This window comes from Hypomesus transpacificus, chromosome 7 (genome assembly GCF_021917145.1).
Source record: "Hypomesus transpacificus isolate Combined female chromosome 7, fHypTra1, whole genome shotgun sequence".
Lineage (NCBI taxonomy): Eukaryota > Metazoa > Chordata > Actinopteri > Osmeriformes > Osmeridae > Hypomesus > Hypomesus transpacificus.
The window spans coordinates 6,625,474-6,645,069 of NC_061066.1; the positions used below are offsets into that span (position 1 = coordinate 6,625,474).

At 41.3% G+C, this 19,596-nt stretch overlaps 1 protein-coding gene across 4 annotated transcripts in view; it reads left to right on the forward strand.

The window, feature by feature from the left end:
- Positions 1-15,248, forward strand: part of tcp11l2 (t-complex 11, testis-specific-like 2) — a 35,035-nt gene extending 19,787 nt beyond the window's left edge. For all 4 annotated transcript variants that reach the window (XM_047022724.1, XM_047022726.1, XM_047022727.1 and 1 more), the window contains 8 exons: positions 585-717; positions 929-1,049; positions 1,213-1,436; positions 7,913-8,049; positions 8,607-8,794; positions 9,112-9,293; positions 9,912-10,084; positions 13,620-15,248. In XM_047022724.1, coding sequence (XP_046878680.1) covers positions 585-717; positions 929-1,049; positions 1,213-1,436; positions 7,913-8,049; positions 8,607-8,794; positions 9,112-9,293; positions 9,912-10,084; positions 13,620-13,885 — 1,424 coding nt within the window. In that variant the 3' untranslated portion in view covers positions 13,886-15,248. The remainder of the gene's footprint in view (positions 1-584; positions 718-928; positions 1,050-1,212; positions 1,437-7,912; positions 8,050-8,606; positions 8,795-9,111; positions 9,294-9,911; positions 10,085-13,619) is intronic.
- Positions 15,249-19,596: the final 4,348 nt, after the last annotated feature.

Consider the following 19,596-nt stretch of genomic DNA (forward strand, 5'->3'; position numbering starts at 1 on the left):
ACCTATTGAACCGATGAGAATAAGAAAATGAGAATATACGTGGTAAATCATCGTTTTCCCATTAGGGTCAGTGTTACAGGAACGTCTGGTTAAGCACCAAGTCACGCTAAGCCTGACAGTTAGTCTGACCCTGACCAGACTAGTTTCGCAGCCTAAGTTGCCATAGTAACCGAGTTTGAACTACGCTGAGCTAGCTTTATGGAACCGAATGAACTAGAAATGAGTCAGACTAACCGACATAAGTCTGTCTTATTCTGTGAACTTGCTTTATGGAACAGGCCTCAGAAAGCACTCATCAGCAGCAACAGATCTGTAGCACGCGAACTTGGGGTTAATGAAAAGCGAATTCGCGAGTGGCGAAGTCAGCTACCTCGCTTTGATGAACTACCTGGTACACTAACCCTAACAAATATTGATTTAATTTAACCAATTAAATAACCGTTTTCTGACTTTTTGGGTGCTGCGTTTAATTGAGGCCCGCATTGAATCTAAGAAATATGGTATTGCTCTTAAATCCGTGCCCCCTCTTCCCAACCATCACCACCACCTGTAACAGCATTTTCTCCTGCATCTTATCAATGTAGCCAGCCCGCCAAAAACCATAACACTTGACGAGGTCATGACCACTGCACGGGACCTGTCCAACCTAAACCTTGCCCATGAGATTATTGTCAACCACAGCTTCCAAGTGGAGCAGCCAAACCTGCCAGAGAACAGGTACTGGTTACTACTAGATTCCTTTCATTTGTCTTGTATAGCGGTCAGCTATCTGATGGTCAGCCTACCATGCTATCTATTGTTCCCTGGAGAAGGAGACTGCTCTTCCCTGTTTGGTTGGAGGGGTCAGGGGGCTGAGTAGGGATGTTGTCCGTCTATGTTTTCCTGAGGTAACAAAGTTTGGGCTTGCCTTGACTTTCTTCTTTTCAAGTCTGGAGAAGCGGGTCAGAGACATGGTTCACAAGGCATTTTGGGATAGCCTGGAGGCTGAGCTAAATGACGAACCTGCAGAATACGAGCACGCCATCAAACTACTGGAGGAGATTCGAGAGGTGACTTACAGATCCATGGTCAAAGAAATGTATTTTCAGCTCACTTGAGTGAAAATACATCCAAACTACCCTGCCCTTCAAATGAAAATTCCCCTAGACCTGAAAACATGGTTGATTGTTAGTTTGTCATACAATATGATTTCTCCATGTTCGTCTCAAACAGATCCTGCTGTCATTCCTGAACCCAGGAGCCAATCGGTTGCGGACACAGATCCTGGAGGTCTTGGACATGGACCTGATTCGTCAGCAGGCCGACAAGGAGGTGGTGGACATCCAGGGACTGGCCTCTTATATAATCAGCATCATGGGAAAGCTCTGCGCACCCATCAGAGATGACGAGATTAAAAAGTTCCAAGAAGGCTCCTGTAACATTGTTCAAATGTTTAAGTGAGTACCGTACCAGAAAATAAGCCGCATTTTCTATAAGCCGCATTTTCTATAAGCCGCACCCCACCAGTATGGGAGCTTGGTGTTTGTAAATCGGAGTACAGGCCACACTGGAATATAGGCCGAACTTTAAACGGGAACAATGACACCGCAGCGCCGGCCCAATCAGGGGAAACAAGTTATCTAAACTACAGACATTACACAAATCAAAACAGAACGAACACAACAATAGAACTCCAAACAATGCTTATCTAACTAAGCTAATGCCCTTAACTTTGTAGCTTTTATTAGCTTGCCGGCGGGCATTCTGGGTACCAAGAACATTGTCGCTACATTACCAAGCAATGCACGAGTATAGGCGATCTTACAGCATTGTGTAACATGGTTTAGACCAGAGGTCTTCAACCCTGGTCCACAGGGACCCCCTGTCCTGCATGTTTTAGATGTTTCCCTGCTCCAACACACCTGATTCAAATGAGTATCTAGCTCAGCAGAAGCCTGGTAACAACCATTCATCTGAATCAATGTCCAAATAAATACCCTTCCCCATAATTCTTTTTTGTTAAGTGCAAAGCCTACAATTCTAGCTATATTTATATATGAAAATGTGCACATTTAGAACATAGTTTCGAGGACTACATTGACCATTTGAATTCACATCTAAAGGAATAGTGTCATTTCTCCGATACACTGCCTGCATTGTGACCACGTCAGTTTATGAGAAAACAGCGACTCCTGCTTTTATGAGGCTACTCGTTTTATTTGCTAACACATTTTGCTCGGTATTAAGTTAATTACTGTCTTAAAAAATACGCGTATGCTCGGCTGCTGGTCCAGTTTTCTCTGCGTTTTAGGCAGTGTTGGGTAACGTTACTTTTTAAACTAACTAATTACAGTTACTAGTTACATTCCTTTTAAAGTAACTAGTTACGTTACTTAGTTACTTGCTGTAGAGAGTAAGGCGTTAAGTTACTTTTGCGTTACATTAAGAAAAGTATTTTATTTCGAAGACAATTCACCTTGGTCACTCTTATGCCCTGAAGGCTAATTTAATGGGTTGACCTCAGCAATAGCACATATTGTACTGAATATTCAGTGTCACTCGCATATAACATGATCAATCCTCATTATACAGCAAGACAGATCAAGGTAATAATCCACTATAATGAAAAGCAATATTTGCATGAAGTTCTTCAATCAAGACACTCTTTAATCAATAAATAATGTTGTAAAATGTCAGGCAGAAGTCTAGTAGTTAGCTAGCTCTACAAGGGCTAGGTTTGAATCTAGGAGCAAAACAAAGCTAAGCTATAGCTAGGTATATGGTAGCAAAATGGTGTTCACTTATGTACTGAACCAGACTATTTTACTTACTGTAATATAATCCTAAACCGAAACCACTGAACGATAGAGCAACACATCACACAAGCTTGAGTTCAATACATTATTTAATGTGACATTACATAGGCCTGTACATGCAAGTCTTGAATAACTATTTAGCTGGGCGGCTCCATGACGCCGGGTAAATTGGGCTCGTGAAACTGCGCACCAAAAGAACGAAGGGGAACCCACCTGTCTAGCAGATTAAGACGTTTTATTAGGTACCCAGCGAAAAGTAGCCTCAACTTTCCTAGACTTTTAGCTACATGCTGAGTGCTCTCGACCAAAAGACTAAATTAAGTAACACGTTACTTGTTTGAACAAGGAACTAGTAACGGATTTATTCAATTAAATAAGTAACGCGTTAAGTTACTCGTTACCTAACAAAAGTAGTCTGACTACTGTAACGCGTTACATTGTAATGTATAACGTCAATAACAGGACAATGTAGGTATTTTTTTTTTGTTCAAACATATTTAACAGCATATTACCTACACAAAAATAAGTTAATTAACTAATGGCTAAGACCGCAGACCTTAGCCTCTCTCTCGCACACACGCTTTCTCTCTCTCTCTCCCGCACCGTTGTGCTCTCTGCGCATAGCGGTTTAAATGAACAACAATAAACAAATGCTGGGTTCTCATCAAGAGTTTTGTGCAAACAATTTAAGGTTGTGATTCTTGTCCCAAGTATGGCAGGTTTCATTCAGTGATTTAAACAAATATTATTTACATTAATTGCAGAGCTGTCAAGTAACGAAGGACAAATACTTTGTTACCTTACTGAAATAGAAATTTTGGGTATCCATACTTTACTGAATTAATAATTTTTCCGACGACTTTCTACTTGTACTCCTTACATTTTCACGCAATTATCTGTACTTTCTACTACTTACATTTTTTAAATAACCTCGTTACTCCAATTTCAGTTTGGCTTGTTTTCATTCCGGCTTCTCATCGTTCAAAAAAAAGGCTATTGATAACATGCCTCTGAAGTTTGACTTTTTGCACCATTACAATACTTATAGGCAACTAGTCATCATATATTCTGTCCATGAAACACATGTTAATGATAAGTAGTAAACATATATGGTTCTTTAATGTTTTTGCATTGTACTAAAATGTGTTCATTTTTAATGGGCATAAACAGGTGCAGCCCAAATTATTCAACATTGACATTTCAATATAACATTAGTCATTATGGCCTTTAGAAAAATTGTTTTTCAAATCAAATCAAATTTATTTGTATAGCCCTTTTTACACGCAAGCATGTCACAGAGGGCTTCACATGCGCCCATAGAACTGCCCCTCAACCAACCTAAACCCTCAAGGAAGACAAGGAAAAACTCCCAAGGAAAAAATGGAAGAAACCTTGGGAGGAGCAATTCAGAGAGGGATCCCCTCCTCCAGAGACGGTTGGTAAGAGAGAGGAGCAGAACACAAGCTAAACATAGTCATACAGTGTCAATGGGTTTTGAAACACCAAAATCCATTGTTCGGCTTTATAGACGTTGGATGGGACCGGGAAACTCGCTGTTGGCCGTCATGGAGACTGGATTCCGGGTGACGACCTGGTTCAGCGTTGGCAGACCGACGACCAAGCAGGTCCTGACAGCTCAAACCCCCCACACCACAGGGAATGTGTGGGGGGGGGACAGAGAGGAGAGCAGGGATTAGAGAATGCCAGGAGCAGCTAACAGTTACAGTCAAAATAGAATGAGATCCCCACCGGTCAAGTGTGGACTAGTGCAGCAATTTAACAGAGCAAAAAGGGTATTTGATGCAGCCCCACACACCAAAACAACGACAGCCCCCCTCAGTTGGAACATGAAATCTGTTCCAGGGGAAAGAACTCTAAAGTAGGTTATACTTATACGAATAAGGATGAAAACAGCCAGTCCCCCGTTGTCTCCAACTAGTAATAAAAACTATAACAGTAACAATATACAGCAACGGAACTATAATAATAATAGTACTAACAATATACAGTAACAGGTTTACTTTATTTTTAACATCTAGCTGGGCAATGTGAACATAAGCTATAATTAAAATTTAAAAGTTACATGTGATACACACATAGGCAAGCACACATCCCAGGTTTACATAGAAAGTACACACATACTTCCCTTTAACAATCATAGAATTGACTAAACAAGAACGTTTTTAATCTAGTTTTAAATGTCGAGACAGTATCAGCTTCCTTAATTGAGATGGGTAATTTGTTCCAAAGAAGAGGTGCTCTATATGAGAACGCCCTACCTCCAGCAGTTTTTTTCTTAACTTTGGGTATTACCAGATAGCCGGCATTTTGAGATCTTAGAGACCTTGCGGGGCAATAGGGTGCAAGGAGACCGGAGAGGTACAGTGGTGCCAATCCATGCAGAGATTTGTAAGTTAGTAGTAGAACTTTTTTTTGGGGAGTTGGGGGTCGTGCATTTTTTCTCTTACATTACTACTTTTACTTTAATACTTTAAGTAGTTTTGAAACCAGTACTTTTATACTTTTACTTGAGTAAAAAGCTTGAGTTGATACTTCAACTTATTTTTATAAATATAACAAAAGTATTTTTAAACCCCAACATCTATACTTCTACTTGAGTAATGAATGTAAATACTTTTGACACCTCTGATTAATGGTGAATTAAGTGATTAAGTTTTACAGTATTGAACCGACATTGAATGCTCCGAGTGAGCTGTGCTGTGGTAAACATGGAGATGTAGCCTCAAGTTGCTAGTTGTTGAATGGTAAGCTAACTCTAGTTTACATAGCTTACACACTACTTTAGCTGTAGGCTCAACAAGTTTACCATCAACTGACCAAAATCAGAAATATTTCCAGACATCACTCTTTAGATTTTTTGGGGTTACAATTATTTTCTCTGCTGCGGTCAAGCTGGGTTCTGCACTTTCTGCCATCTTCCACACAAGTCAACTGTCAGCAGTGACGCTCAGGCGTCCACCCTCAAAACAGACAGACGCGCCACTAGTGCCGCCGAATTTTTATTGAATTTTTTTACATTCGAATATGAATTCACATTTAAATTCTGTTTTTAACCACTATTCGAATATATATTCGAATTTAGAATATTCGTTGACAGCCCTAGTGGTTACGCCCTTGTGTAAGACACTTCGGTTGTGGATGGTATGTCCTGAAATAAAGTCACTCATTTGGTCACTCATTTGGTGGCAAAATCCATTGTTATGTCTACAAAATTATTTTAGATATAGTATAAGTTTAGCTAGCTTGCAAATCATGAGGATAGCCTACTGTAGCACAGTGGTTCTCAAAGTGGGGGGGTTGTGAGACAGCGAGGGGCAGGTACAGACTGGGGACAAAAAGTGGCCCGGGAGTTATACAGTCAGTAAATAAATAGATACATTTATTCATTTAACAGACGCTTTTATCCAAAGCGACTTCCAAGAGAGAGCTTTAAAAAGTGCATAGGTCACTGATAATAACAACAAGATAGCCCCAAAGCATTGCGGGTAGCCAAAACAAGAGGCACACATTGTGAACAACCAAAAAATAAGTGCCAAAGGGAAGAACCATAAGAGCATGTAGTTAAGCAAGTTACAATTAAACAACATGAATCTCTAAGTGCAAGTGTACCTGTAGAAAAAGCAAGCAACATAAAAAAAGAGAATATTTTGCAGCGAATACAACAGTTTAAATCATTTACCACTAACCAACAAGAGCATCAAGTCTCTTAGCAAGAGTCATTGTGATCCTTGAGGAAACTAGCATTGGGTTCAGCAAACCATTCCTAAGTACCGTTGTACTCCCGGAACAAGTGCGTCTTGAGCCTTCTCTTGAAGGTGGAGAGACAGTCTGTGTCTCTGATGGAGGTGGGGAGTTGATTCCACCACTGGGGGGCCAGGCAGGAGAAGAGCTTGTGTTGGGACCGGGCGGTCTTGAGCGGTGGGACCACCAGGCGGTTGTCTGAAGAAGACCGTAGGTGGCGGGTGGGGGTGTAAGGTTGCAGGAGAGACTTGATGTAAAATAAATACATAAATAAAATGGCTATGAAAAAAATTCTGAAATTAAAAAAAGATGGCAATAAATATAGCATTATATAATTATATAGCTGAACTCATTTACCGACATCAATAAATAAATACATGTATTTATTTCAAAATGAAGTTTTTGTAAAGACATTTATTTATTTCATGGGACTTTTGGGACATGGGAATTTTTTGAGACTTTTCCACACCACATTTATTTCCACATATTTCCACACCACATTTATTTCCACACCACATTTATTTATCTGCTGTATTTATTTCCGATCTCACATGCAAACGAGAGGGGCGTGGTTATCTTCAGGCCAAGCCACACAAGATCGAAGGCAGATAGGGACACCTAGATTCGGTAGATTATGGAAGACATTAGTCGTGTCAGAGATTGCATGCTGGCCATATAGATCAAATTGATCAGCATGGCTTGTCAGGATGTATTATTTTGGTACACATTGTAGATTTTGTAGAGGTACTTGGCGGATAAGTGCTCTACACAGAACATAGATATTGCAGTCTTAAATACCACCTAGGAAGACGTAGTGGTGGCAGTGATTGTTAGCTTTGCAGTCGAGTTACACGTCACACGAGCTAAAGCAATGTTTACAAAGGTAACTTCAGCGCTACGTCGCAGCTATCAAAGACCAAGTCGCTCACACGTAGGCTACTATAGGTCACCACCATCACTCCCATTGGGAACCAATGATAAAAAGGCAGAGACGACACAGACATTGTGGGCAAAGCTTGTCTACATTGTATGCTTTTCGGCAGTGCGATGCCACTGTAACCTTCCATACAGGTAGCTCTACAGCTATCCCCTTAGCACAGGTACTGGACACCCGCGGTGTTATCGTCTGGTTTCCAGACTACCTGTTTTCTGTAAGCATGCGAACTGTGCGTTCACCTAACATATGTGTGTATTTAACATTTATTATTACAATGGATTCTCTTCATATACTAGAAGCTGTTAATTCACTGTTGATTGGAGAAGGAAAGGTTTTCTATGCTTCTGTTGGGAGATTAAATATGCCGTACATGGTTTGACAGATTAAAGAATATGCTGTGCTTGTTATGTTGCAACAGGGACATCTTTCGCGTGCTGGACCTAATGAAGATGGACATGGTGAACTTCACCATCCAGAACTTGAGGCCTGAGCTGCAGAAGCAGTCTGTGGAGTTTGAGAGGGCCAAGTTCCAAACCATTCTGGACAAGACACCCAGTGAGTTGAGCTAATCTGAAACAGATTGATGCCCTGGAAAAACGATGATGCTAATAAGACGATGATAATATGAGAACAAACATTGGTATATGAAATTGAGAAAGGACTTCAATTGGACAATGTAATGTCTTTCTAGATGATGTACATGTTGTGGTAGAGTCACCTCCCCCACTGCCAGTTTACCAGTGACACTTCCCATATCAGCTATCACGGTGTACTTGTTTTCACCCTTGCTTCGGCAATGAATTTAGACTGACCATTCACTGTTGAACAGTGTTGTTAAATACTAATATGTTGATTTGTCAACAGTTTAATTGCAGGCCAGCATTTGGTGTGTTTGCACTTTGTTGGCTGAATGGATATTATGGTCAAAGATTAAAGAAAGTGCTCCTTGTAATGTACACTACTACTATCAGAGAAGGCAATTGCACTTTTGAATATCTTTGATTTAAGGCCCCTTCAGTTTGACTAGGTAATGTCTAACTAAAAAGTTATCTTATATGTTTTCCTACAACCTTGCCATGCTACCGTGTGAATAGTGTATCTCGTGTTTCCAGGTGCGTTGGACCATACTACTTCCTGGATCAAGTCGGCCCTGGAGGAGTTGATGCTGTCCATGCCTCCCACGGCCCAGACCAGCAGCCAGGGGAAGGGGGGGAACGCCCTGCCTGGACCTCTCCTGGTCATCAACACTGGGTTCATCCATATCCTGTTTTGGAACCACCAAAAGAGTCCACTGCCCGAGGTCTGTATGTGTGTGTATTTAACAATGAAAAAGCAGTGTCTGTGTGACACATTACTCTCCTGCTCCTCCTGCCTATCCTTCAGCACTCCCATTTATTGAGTGATTTTTCCAGAATCTTCAGTTGTAGGTATCTATGCACAGCTTTGTAGTTTGCTATAGCGGTACCAAAATTGCCAAGTGTACCAGTTAAGTAAAAATCCGGATTTTAAGTCACTTCCTGATTCGGTAGGTCCATACGACGCTACGGCTGTGAACTCTCTTCGCTCATATACACAGACACAAAAAATTCCAACCTCCCTCTCCCCCACCTCCTACAGACGCTGGTGACAGATGAGGTGCGTTTGAGGGAGCTCCAGCGCAGGCTCCAGCTGCTGCAGACAGTGGCCTCCGTACTGCTCATCGTCTACAGCGCTGTGGGTGGGGCCGTCTCTGGCCTGCCCGCGCTGGCCGACCGTCTCAAGAGGATGACCAGCATCCTGCTGGAGGGCATGCACAGCCTGTGAGCTCACCTGCACACACACTCATACGTACGCACACTGGAATACTCACATATTGAAGTATGTACACACTGGAATGCTCACATGCTTAAATACATACACACACTACACTGACTAATACGCATGCATAGTACTATGTACATACTGTAATACGTACACTGTAATGCGCACACACACTACTATGTACACACACTTACACAAAAAAGTATGTTTGGGTCCAACTCTCAGATTCTTCAGTCTTAGTTGGTTTCACTCAAGAAAATGACTTGTGACTTCAGTCAAAAGTGATGTGTAGTAGTTTGCCTTGCTGAAGGTTAAGTTGTGTCAAAAAACAATGTTTTTACCTACGAAGTTTAGTTTTCCCAATTTGGAAAATGACATTGCAGTATAAAAGGGGATCTTAGAAGTATAAGTCATCAACAGCAGCATGGACCCTTGTCAACAAGTTGATCTTTATCATATATAAAAAAAAAAGAAGCAATTTAGTGTTCCACTGTCAGTCTGGATCATGTCCATTGAGGAACAAACATCCCCTTTATTTCTTTTTCTCTTTTTCCTCTTGCAATGCAACTCATGATTATAAATGTAAGGCCACAACTTCACTTCCTGTCTTCCTGCAGTCATTTCAATCTGGAGGAGGCTCTGGAGGGTGTCAGTAGACAGATCTGCTGTGAGCTCAACAAGTCCCTGACTAAGAGGAACTACCTGGCTCTGCCCGTGGCCCTGCAGGCCACCCTCAAGGGCCAGATCTGTGCCCTCACTCAGGAGAGCAACCCCATCCGCACACTTGTGGGTGAGCATCGCACCCTGTGGCCCTGACATGTACTGAATCAACTGGAATTTTTTTGGGAGGGGTTAACATAAGGCTGTCATCCCGCAACATACAGTGAAAGAAAAAAATATTTGATCCCCTGGTGATTTTGTTTGTTTGCCCACTGACAAAGAAATGATCAGTCTATAATTTTAATGGTAGGTTTATTTGAACAGTGATACAGAATAAAAACAAAAAAAATCCAGAAAATTGCATGTCAACATAATATATTTTTAAATTGATTTGCATTTTAGTGAATTAAGTATTTGACCCCCTCTCAGTCAAAAGGTTACCTGTATAAAAGACACCAGTCCACAGAAGCAATCAATCAGATTCCAAACTCTCCACCATGGCCAAGACCAAAGAGCTGTCCAAGGATTTCAGGGACAAGATTGTAGACCTACACAAGGCTGGAATGGGATACAAGACCATCGCTAAGCAGCTTGGTGAGAAAGTGACAACAGTTGGTGCGATTAGTCGCCAATGGAAGAAACACAGAAACTGTCAATCTCCCTCTGTCCAAGGGCGCCATGCAAGATCTCACCTTGTGGAGTTGCAATGATCATGAGAACGGTGAGGAATCAGTCCAGAACTACAGAGGGGGGGTGGGGAGTCTTGTCAATGATCTCAAGGCAGGTGTTTACATGGTCACCAAGAAAACAATTGGTAACACAATACAACATGAAAGACTGAAATCCTGCAGCGCCCGCAAAGTCTCCCTGCTCAAGAAAGCACATGTACAGGCCTGTCTGTAGTTTGCCAATGGAAATCTGAATGAATCAGAGGAGAACTAGGTGAAAGTGTTGTGGTCAAATGAGACCAGAATCGAGCTCTTTGGCATCAACTCAATTTGCCATGTTTGGAGGAGGAGGAATGCTGCCTATGACCCCAAGAACACCATCCCCACCATCAAACACGGAGTTGGTAACATTATGCTTTGGGGGTGTTTTTCTGCTAAGGGGACAGGACAACTTCACTGCATCAAAGGGACGATGGATGGGGCCATGTACCATCAAATCTTGGGTGAGAACCTCCTTCCCTTAGCCAGGGCATTGAAAATGGGTCGTGGGTGGGTATTCCAGCAAGACAATGACCCACGGTGGGTATTCCAGCATGACAATGACACACTGCCAACAAAGGAGTGGCTCAAGAAGAAGCACATTTAGTCCCTGGAGTGCCCTAGTCTCCAGACCTTAACCTCTTTTTCCAAACACTGCCCCCTCCTCCCCCAGCTACTACGCATTAAGTATCAACAAATATATTTTTTAGACTGCTACACGTTATATATCATTGGAAAGCTACGATTCTTGTGCTTCCATTGAAATAAACCAATTCAAGATCAACTCGCAACAGCAAGTACCGTCAACGTCTTTGTCCGGTGACCGTTCCTTCAGCAAAGTCAGAGAAAAAAGTTACTACTTACCTACGATTACTTGGGAATGTTCCAGGTATGCACACAACCCATCAAAACCTCATCTGCGTATTCCCAAAGGTCCAAAGTATCTAACCATGTCGAGAAGTTGTCCAAACAATGAATTATAGCCACGATCTTGTTGCTTCATTCTTCCTTCGCCAATTTTTTTTTTTTCAGTCTCTCACGCACTATCGCTCATAGGAGGAGATGTGGGTCGAGTACAAACAATTGGATAGTCTTAAAATGGCCGCTACACTCTCCCCTTTCGATTGACACCTTGTTTCACCCAATAGGAGCTTCCATGCCCCGTTGACAGCCTTCTAAAGCCAACTAGGTCTGTGCGTCCTGCCCCCCCCCCCCCCCCACACTCGTTCTAAACCAATATCTCAAACTGCCTTCGACTGGCTCTGATATAAGCTTGTTAGCCTTGTAGCTTAGCGCTAGCTGTAAATGGCGATACCCCATTTGTTATGTTTTGGTGGAGCTGTCAGGCCAAATAGTGTCCTAGGGCCAAATAGTGTCCTACCTGACGTCACAATGCCGTTCCGAAGCAAGGACGCGTCCGTCGCCATGCCGACCTTAAATTCCTGAGATATTTACGCGTGCTAGCAGGAAACTGTTATGGTTGCTATACTGGTTACTAGGTAGGAAGTTTTGTATTTAGGCTTATTTAAACCAGTTTATTCTACTCTACTATTTAAAGTTTTCACACGTTCGACATTCCTGAGACAGCAACGCGCGCAGGTAGAATACTATACGTGTTGCCTTCCCGGTCTGTTAAAATTGATGCTAAATAAGTGAATTATTTTGACGAAAACAATTAGACAGCTAGTACTAGCTATCAAACGAGTGAAAACTTTAAATAGTAGAGTAGAATAAACTGGTTTACATAAGCCTAAATACAAAACTTCCTACCTAGTAACCAGTATAGCAACCATGACAGTTTCCTGCTAGCACGCGTAAATATCTCAGGAATTTAAGGTCGGCATAGCAACGGACACGTCCTAGCTTCGGAACGGCATTGTGACGTCAGGTAGGACACTTTTTGGCCCTAGGACACTATTTGGCCTGACAGAACCTTCAAAATAAAAGTCAATTTAACACAGAATCTGTGTTCTTTGTGCGCCAATCCTGGGAATCAGATAAAGCACTCCAATGTGTTCATGCTTCAGTTTTTGTGTTTCAGTAATACTAATGTGGGATTTAGCTATTATATATGATAGTTCTTAGTACCACCTTTCATTAGAGATAACAATTATACTTTTTTATCCTAATAATTTGACCTTGGTTACAAGGGTCATTTCTGGAGTCTCCAAAAGGCCCTTTTAGAAAACGCCTGGATGTACTCTTATAAAAACATGTGACAAATATGAATATATTGTGTTATTATGTTTGACTTTTGATTTGAATTAGGTAAGGCTTCAACCTGTGGTCTAATTCTGTCTTCCAGCTAATACCTTCCATCTCTAGGCCTCTTCAGGCCTCTGTTTTCAAAACAAAATCTAGGTGGAAATAGAAACTTTCACTTTCCTTGTGTTCAAGCTTCTATTACTGAAAACCAGTAGGACTGACAGGGGTCCTGACATCAGGGGAAATAACTTCAGAGTGTCAGCTTTCAAAAGAGACCATTTACATGCATGTACTCCAAATGGTTCAAGAACAGCTTTCAATTTACTTTGGGCATGCTGTTTAGGCGTTTTTAGGCACACTTAACAGGTTAATCCCATCAAAAATCTGTGGAGGGAGCTGAAGGTTCGAGTTACGTCAGCATCGGGACAAAAACCCTCCTGAAATGTGTGCAAACCTGGTGGCCAACTACAAGAAACGTCTGACCTCTGTGTTTTGACACCAAGTACCAAGTCATGTGCAGAGGGGTCAAATACTAATTTCACTCATTAAAATGCCAATCGATTCATAACAATTTTGACATGTGTTTTCCTGTATTTTCTCTCACTGTTCAAATAAATCTACCATTAAAATTATACACTGATCATTTCCTTGTCAGTGGGCAAACGTACAAAATCAGCAGGGGATCAAACACATTTTCCCTCACTGTCTTCAAGCCCATTCTGACCTGTTTATTTATTTTCCTTTTTCCTCTAGAGGGGCGGGTCCAGGAGTACCTCCAGGTGTTCCTGTCCACGCCCAACTCCAACGTTAACCCACCCTCAGTCCCAACCGGCTTATCTGCTGTCGAGCCTGAGTTTACTGCTTTAGGAGTCTCGTTTGTTTGCTTGGTGAACTACAACAAGCAAGTGTATGGCCCTTTCTACACAGGCATCCTCAAGAGCCTGCTCTTCAGCAAAACCTCACCCCACCCATCCTTCAGCTCAGGACCCCCCTCAGACCCACCTGTGACTTCCAGCTAGAAAGTAACATTTGAGTTGTTGGTCAGAAAACAGGGAGGAAGGAGATGTACAGGGAGGAAGGAGATTAACTAATCAGCTAATCCCAGACTCAAAGCTTTAGGTAACATAGTTGTCCTATCTACACATTTCTCTGGAGCATTGGAACACATGCAATGAAAGCGGTGCTTAAAATAATTAAAAAATATAAATCCATAGCCCAATGGTTCCTCCCTATTAAGTACAATTCAATATGTGCTTGGTAATTTCTTTAGTGAAAATTAGTAGAGCCCAGTCTAACGTGCTGAACCCAGTGTGGGGTTAAGAATTGATTTAGTTACCCTTGTATAGTGAATCCATATTTCCCTCTGTGATTTGACATGTGTTCTATTATATTGGAGTACATTTGCCTAGAAAGGGCTGAATGTTAAATGCTACTGTTACAAAGAACATTCATATATATTTTTGTCAAACTTAGTATGGTGCATTTATGAAGCAATTTATCAAACATTTGCCAATCAAATGATCTGTTTATCTTCATACATGGCTCATGGGTGTTGACCTACACGGGTGTTTTCCACAGAGACCTGTTAAGCTTATTAAGGGTTTATAAAGAGTGTTTGTCATAGTCATAGTTTTATGAATAGTCTATTTATGGATACTTGGTGGTCAACAATAGTTGTGGAACTGCTTGAAAAGGTAGTCAACAATTGTTGTGGAACTGCTTGAAAAGATGTATCAAAATGCTTGAGTGCACTGACATTTCTAAAGCAAATTCTTTGACTTACATAAAGAATATATTTATATAATCATGTCCCATTTTATAGAAGAAACATGTCAAACTATTTAGTACTGTTACATGCTGAGGTGAACAACACAAGAACACAACAATTATGGTATTGCTTGTAGAGTATTCATCAATAAGTACATTTTTTAGTTTTGTCCTGTGATGCATTTGTCATTGGATATGTACTGTTTGTTTTACTAATAATTATTGATTTCATGTCAATTTTTTTTTTTTTTACAAATGTGGGATGGGGGAAGAACATTTGGATCCTTGACCTGGGGAAGAATCTGCATGATTTTTTTTACATTTACGTACATTCTTGTTACTTATTATTTAGTAGTTCGTTGAATTGTATTGTTTCAGAATATGAAAAATATATTAAAAGCTTGCTTAAATACTTGAACCAGTCCTTTTAAACATGTTCTAAATACAAAACACAAGTCTTTTATTTGGGTGTAAATCCTATCATAAGAATGGGAGAGTTTTTAATTGACAACATTATGTATTGTTTACTGCAAGCTTACTTGAATTATTGGAGAATATGTTTTGATGTCTTCCTTATATGTACTGCATCTATAATACAATAAACTATAAACCAGGTGGTTGTGGTTGTATTTCATTGATTAATAGTGGTGGGCAACTGAGTAAAAAGAGAACTAGAATTTTTTTTTAATGTGTACTGTTTTCGTAAAAATGTAATTAGGCCTATGCCAAATTATGTACATTATAACAGCCACACATTATCAATAATGTTAGCAATGCTGGTACTACTATTTATATTTGTATACCACTTTTATAACATGCCACTAAAACCACATTTTTATCCACTTGACATTCACTAAATGTAAAAGTTAATGTTTTGACAAAACAATTTATGATTATGTTAACCTTTAGAGTAATTAAGGCATTCAGGCTAATATTAAACATAAGAATGACACAAATCACTTGTTAATATTTAGATGATCCTCTATATATGTTTATACATATTGTATGTCTGTGCTGTAACTTTGTACAGTACTGCTATTAGTAAAATCTGACTCACTACAAAATGCTACCAAATAATACACAATTAATTGAGAAAACTGGGAATATAGGCCCACAGTTGTACATTTTTTGGGGGGGGGGACATGACACTGACGTGAGACAGATACGCTCTACAGTTTGTCAGAGCCCCACCTCCCTTCAAGAAGGTGAAATGGACGGTGTTGTCCTACCCAGTCAAGGCACGCACTCTCCGTCAAAAGATGCAACGGTCAAGACCACTTACGGTCAAGACCTCTAATCAAGCAGTCGCACCAGAATCACTTGCCCTTTGCCTTCGAGGGTCAGGTGTACAAGCACACCAGCTTGCCATTCGGATACGCTCTGGCTTCCAGGACGTTCTTTAAGTGCAGGGGTGGGAAATTAACTTTCCCAAAGGGCCACATGAAAAATTGGGACTGTTGTGGCGGGCCGAACCAATAGCCTACCAACTATTACAGTACCGAATTTTTCGGAAATAAAGCCACGGCTTGTACCCCGATTTTACAGTTTTGCAGTGGTTGTACGGCTTATATTTCGAAGCGGCTTATAGCAATTTTAGAACTAAAAAGTGGCTTCGTCCCAAGATCTCTACAGACTGTGCAGATAATTTAATGCTCAACATTTGAACGGGGAATGATTTACTGCATCTCAGTTACACTATCAGGGCTTGGAAATATAGTGACTTGCTAAAGTAGGCAAATGGCTAACATTTCATAATAATTTCGGTTCAGTCAAGACACTCACGTGATTGATTTCACCATTTATTCATACACATGACAAATGGTTTAACATTGGCGGAATGGATGTACATGGGGAAGCGCTCCCTGCCTTCACTGCAGCATGCATGACATGAGGCAGGGAGCAACAAGTTAGATCCCCCACGGGGAGAACAGATAAACCACATGGGGGAGAAGGGGACGGTGGTGGGTGGCAGCAGCGCAGAACACAAGGGTAATCGAGGACGTGTGTGCGTGCATGTGTGCGACTTTATAGCACCGCCTATCAAGCTTACGCCTATGGGCTGAGAACACGGCGATGGGTGATATGGCGCGCGCTGCCCGAGTTCCATGCCTGAACTAGCTCCGCCCATTAAATCGAACAGCTGCAAGACCCAGTGAAATGTTATATACAGCTAGCAAACTAACGTTAGCTGGCATCGCTAGCACGACATTGGCTAATTCAACTAATTCAAGGCTGAACTTAATTCTGCTCAATATTAATTAAATTATCCATTTTATTCGTTTATTAAAAAAAACTGTAAATTATATGGTTTTGAGCTGCTACTGGTAATAAGTAAGTAAGTAAAGTTTATTTGGATAGCACCTCTCAGATAGTAATCAGAGAAAAAAAGTGCTTCACAGCAAAATGAAATACAACACCACAAATTTAGATACAATATTTTTTTTTAATGGAAAACATAACAAACAACCATAAAAACCATAGATTATCTAAAAGCCTGATTGAATAGCAGTCTTCAATTGCTTTTTAAAAGATTCAACATAAGTCACACAACGTAGAAAGGGAGGCAAGACATTTCACAGCTTAGTAGCCACTGCTCTGAATGATCGATCCCCTCTAGTTTTAAAATGAGTGCAGGGAGCCACTAATAGCTTCTGACCTAATGACCTCAGTCTACAAGTAGGAGTATGAAGCTGTATCAAGTCATAGATGTAGGGAGGATGCAGGGCTCTAAAGGTAAGGACCAGGATTTTAAATGTAATTCTATACTGGACTTGTAACCAGTGAAGTGATGCTAAAACAGGTGTGATGTGTGCTATTTTGATCATATGAGTTAAAAGCCTTGCAGCAGAGTTCTGAACAACCTGAAGACGGTCAAGCTCCTTCTCACTCAAACAGGTAAATAGACTATTACAGTACCGAATTTTTCGGAAAAATAGCCACGGCTTGTATCCCGATTTTTTGCTGTGGTTGTACGGCTTATATTTCGAAGCGGCTTATAGCCCGGTTTTAGAACTAAAAAGTGGCTTCGTCCCAAGATCTCTACAGACCGTGCAGATAATTTAATGCTCAACATTTGAACGGGCAATGATTTACTGCATCTCAGTTACACTATCAGGGCTTGGAAATATAGTGACTTGCTAAAGTAGGCAAATGGCTAACATTTCATAATAATTTCAGTAAATCAAACAGCTGCAAGACCCAGTGAAATGTTATATACAGCTAGCAAACTAACGTTAGCTGGCATCGCTAACACGACATTGGATAATTCAACTTCAGTTGGCTATCCTCAGGATTTGCTAGCTAGTTAAACTTATGCTATATCTAAAACAATTTTGTGTACATAACCATGGATTTGCCACCAAATGAGTGACTTGGCTCTATTTCTGGACATACTATCCACAAGCGAAGTGTGTTACACATGGCCTATTCAGCATTCAACCTTATTCCGCTCCACCCACTTTTTCATCTTTTTGCACTTCCGTTGTAACGGCACTTCCTGTTTACCGGGGATGTCATTCAATTCAATGGAGAACTGCCGAGAAGTCCCGCTGCAAAAATATTAAATCATTAGGTGGATTTGTGCCAGATGTGCTATGTTTGTGTGCCACAATAAGTCAACAAAACACCCTTTTACTGGATGGCTTGAAAACTACTTTTAAGTGTTTCTATAATTCATGAGACCCTGCAAACTCCGCAGGCATCTGGAAATGTGAGGGAATGATAGCATTATACTGCTGATCAATGCTGCTATACCAATCAATATCTAATATGAATATGTAAACACACATGTTTTGTAATGCTAATAACTAAGATACAAATATTGAATGTGATCAATTGATTTAATAAAGTAACAGATAAGAAACATTGAAATGTAACTTTGGTGTGTGGACAAGAATGCAGATGTCAGGCAAACTGACTTGGGAGGCGAGTTCGTGACACTCAGGGACTGGTGTGAGCACAATGAGCTAGTCAGCTCATGGGAGTAAAAGTGTCAACTTGGGAGATAAGGTGATGCTGGGAACATAACTCTTCTCTGCTTCAGGACGAGTCAGACCGGACAGTTCTTACTATGGATAATATGCCCCCTTCCCCTGGAGACCCTGCCCCCCCCCCCCTTCTCACTGGATGCCCCCCTTCTCCTTAGAGCCCATCTGCCCCTTTACATCATCTGACCTAGGAGTGGTCTTACCCTCTCCCCTTCCCCTTGAAGACCCCACCCCGTATATCATCAGGACCTCGAGATGACCTGCTCTCAACTCTGGAGAACTCAACCCCCCCCCCCCCCCCTTGGATTGCATCAGACCTGTGGGTCTTGTCCACCCCCCTCCATGAACAACACCAGACCTGTGGGTCTTCTCTGCCCCTTCCCTCTCCTAACATCACCAGGTCCGTGGACTGCCCACCTTGCGCCAGCATGAACGCCCTGGACATTTAATTGGTTAACAATAGCCACCCCAAGGTCTCCTGACCAATGGCCACTCACCAGACCTCCCTCTCTGGGGAGTACAAGATCTGTCTCCCAAGGGCGGGGAGACAGAACTTGGGAGGGGCAGAACTTTCTCTGATATTCTGTCACGACCACTTTCTCAACGAAGGCCTTCGTTCGTTCTAATCTTGTACTCTGTCTTGGTGGGACGACTGCTGTTGCATCATCGACTGATTCATTGTACTAGACTACGGACATCTTGGTGTGTTGTTTTCATTGTGTATCTTGTGATTGCATCATTACTAATTAAACTACAAATAACTTGGTCCGATGCTTAACCGTGTATCATTTTTCCTCTCAACACCCAGTTTACACTATCCTTAACAGAAACCAAGCACAAAAGTTTGGTGTTAAAGCCGCTGGAGTTTTTTTCTATTAAATTAAAGGAACAAAACAAGCAGAAGAAGACAGTCGAATCATTCAGCACTACCAATAGCAAGGCAACTGAGGCATCATATCTGGTAGCATTACGTATTG